The 2906-nt window shown below is 35.0% G+C and overlaps 1 protein-coding gene across 6 annotated transcripts in view; it reads right to left on the reverse strand.

The window, feature by feature from the left end:
• LOC110020637 (dol-P-Man:Man(7)GlcNAc(2)-PP-Dol alpha-1,6-mannosyltransferase) overlaps positions 1-2906 on the reverse strand; it is a 106268-nt gene that overhangs the window by 19915 nt on the left and 83447 nt on the right. For all 6 annotated transcript variants that reach the window (XM_020718806.1, XM_020718804.1, XM_020718802.1 and 3 more), the window contains 2 exons: positions 2061-2154; positions 1669-1734 (listed from right to left, as the gene is read on the reverse strand). In XM_020718806.1, the coding sequence (XP_020574465.1) occupies positions 1669-1734; positions 2061-2154 (160 nt within the window). The remainder of the gene's footprint in view (positions 1-1668; positions 1735-2060; positions 2155-2906) is intronic.

Genomic DNA, 2906 nt, shown 5'->3' on the forward strand with positions numbered 1-2906 from the left:
TATAATTAATATTAAAAAACTTAATTATATTTACCTCCTCTTAATATATCAGTAGAAACGAGCGCACGAGCTCTTCTTCCACTACTAGAGCTCGATCGAGCATGACAGGCTTCACACGATTGAGAAATACCGAACTATTCTGCCTCCATGCACGAGGCCCAGTCACTTTTCAATTGTGATTTTCCCACATCTTCTCCCTCGCCTGATCGACAATGACCTTTCCTTCAGCTTCAATCGTAGGCTTCGTCTCCCTCATCTGCTCCCCAGGGTTTCGGTTCTTCTATTCCTCGTATGAGATGCGCGCAACACCTTCCTTTCCGTTCGTCTCTCGTAGGGGGCTTCCACTCTGCAGTTCAGAACCCGTACAAAGTCTCCCGAAAAGGAAAATGGTGATATCTTCCCTTCTATGTTTTGAAACCCATGCTCTTCTTCCTCCTCGCTACTCATTTCTTTTGCAGAGGAACCGCTCGACGCTTATTCCCTATTCAATTAAATAAGGTACGATCTTATTTCTTCCGACTTGCCCACACCCAGTCTCTAAGTCTCATCTTCCCGTTCCTTCCCTTAACTGATTTGAATGAGAGTAAATATTGCTCCTTTATGAACAATTGTTTGGTCCCATGGAAACAATGCTCCCTTTCAAGAACTCACATTATTATTTAATTTTCTATTTATTTTTATTTTATTTTTTTTAACTGGTTATTACATTTCTAGTTAACGACCAATATTTACTCATGAACATGCATCATTAATATAATTAAATGGCTCATGAAACATAATGAGAAACAAAACACAATACTTTGCACTATTTCTAAAATGCGAATACCTATTGTTCCATGCTGAATTATGGACAATAGAAGATGCATGCAGGGAAAACCCTAATAACGTACAAATAATTTAACTATGGCAAAAATAAATCAAAATTCTGGTTAACTTCAAATAACAAGTTTCAAATCTTTGCAAGTTCCAAACAATCAAAGTTCCAGTTAGAATTAAAAACAACAGAAGATAGATCTCTCAATGCAATAAGATCGATGTCACAGTCAGTGTAGAAAACAGCAAAATAGAAGTTCACCTCAGAATGCACCCATGTTTCACCTTAAGAAAATATAATAATGCAAGTAGAGAATCAATGTTCCGCTCTAAACGTACAATCATCACTTATCTAAACGAAAGAGAAAAATCATTGGATGATTTACATACCAATTCTTATGTATTTACATATCTAACACCTAAATTTCAATTTTTATATATATGTCACCTTACCTATGCATGAAAAGCTGTATTTCGCATGAAAAGCTGTATTTCATATCTTAAAAGTTAAAATAGTGGTATTTTTATGTGATAGAAATGATTTGCATAGTATAAATGTATAAAGCAAAGTTCAGGTGTTAGATATGTAAATACATAAGAATTGAATGGTATGTATGTAAATTCCCCAAAATCATTTTAAGAAACAAGATCAGAGAAGTAAAAATCTTGAAAAAAATGATAATTGCATCTAAAACACAGATCAAACTCTACCCTTGCAAATATTACACCCAAAGCAAGGCCATTGGGAATAGAAAAGTGCATACACAGTGCAATTTCAAGACATAAGACTAGAAATCTGCAGGGTCTTGTATAAAAAAGAATTTACTAGCAGAACTTTTCTTCACACAAACTTACTTCAGTAGGAAGGTAAAATTTTTGTCACGATATTCCTCCAAGGCTATTCCTTCTTCTTTAGAATATCTGGTTAAAAAACAAAAGTAAAACATTTATGAGGCTTTTGTATGACAAAACTAATTGGGATGAGGCTGGCTGGAGCTTTGGTTAGACTTTGGAAGAATTTTTTACAAGCTTGATGCTTTGATAGCTTATATACCATGATCCCCAAAAATGGTTGTTTATGAACAAAGAAAAAAAAAAAGCAAAAAATAGCACCTCAAACCAAAATTTTCATTTTGGAAAATAGAGAAAACAAAAGGTTCAAGCCGTCAGAGGCCATCAAAATGTATAAATGATGTCATATTCTTTTTCAATATTACAGTATTCAATTCCAAGAAAGCTAAAAATACCTCCATGAATATTCTTCAGAGAAGCGTGAGACGCCATTCATTGCTGTGAAAGAGTCTATGTGAACCGTCTTACTTGGTAAATGCCTTGAATAACCTATAGACAACAAAATTATAATTTGCTAAACAAAGAGAAATCTGAGTGCGTGAATAGTTTACAAAAACAATTAACAGTAACAAACAATGCAGAACGAACGATGCATATGTAAAAGGCGACATCAACATCGACCTCATGTTTTACTCAGGGAATTGAGCGGTACGTATGTAATGAACAGACAATTACATCAAAAAATGCAACAGAATTCATCGAACACACCTTTTAATGATCAGCAATTGAGGCAGCTCAGAGCACAGAGCCTGGTGTTTCTAGCATTCAGGTATGATTTTGCATACATTAGTTGTATTATGCATGCGTAAGAATTTCATGCTTTTTAACTCCTGTTACCTTACATGTAGAAATAATTTGAAGCCTAGAAGTTGCATCATGAAATCACACAAGGAGCGAAACTACAAGTGTAAATGTTCAAAATTATAGTGTTTATTATTATTACTATTATTTCACTTTTTCATTTTTTTCGCTCTCTACATTTAAAATAGGAAGTGGTGCTGATGGAGCTCCAACAGTGTTCAATGGCTGCAGAGGTACTGATGCACGTGCAAGGGAATCTGTTGACAAACATGAAAAAGCTGGGATCTTTGTTAGGGCAAATGATACTACCAAGGAGTCAAAATCTTCATCTGGTGGAAGTAATATGGACAGAAATTTATCATTGAAGGATGAGGGGAGTGCGAAGAAGAACAAGCAAAATTAGGCCATGTCCATGTTGACCTCATTTTTAGTGAGGTCTG

Source organism: Phalaenopsis equestris, unplaced genomic scaffold (genome assembly GCF_001263595.1).
Source record: "Phalaenopsis equestris unplaced genomic scaffold, ASM126359v1 Scaffold000105, whole genome shotgun sequence".
NCBI classification, from domain to species: domain Eukaryota; kingdom Viridiplantae; phylum Streptophyta; class Magnoliopsida; order Asparagales; family Orchidaceae; genus Phalaenopsis; species Phalaenopsis equestris.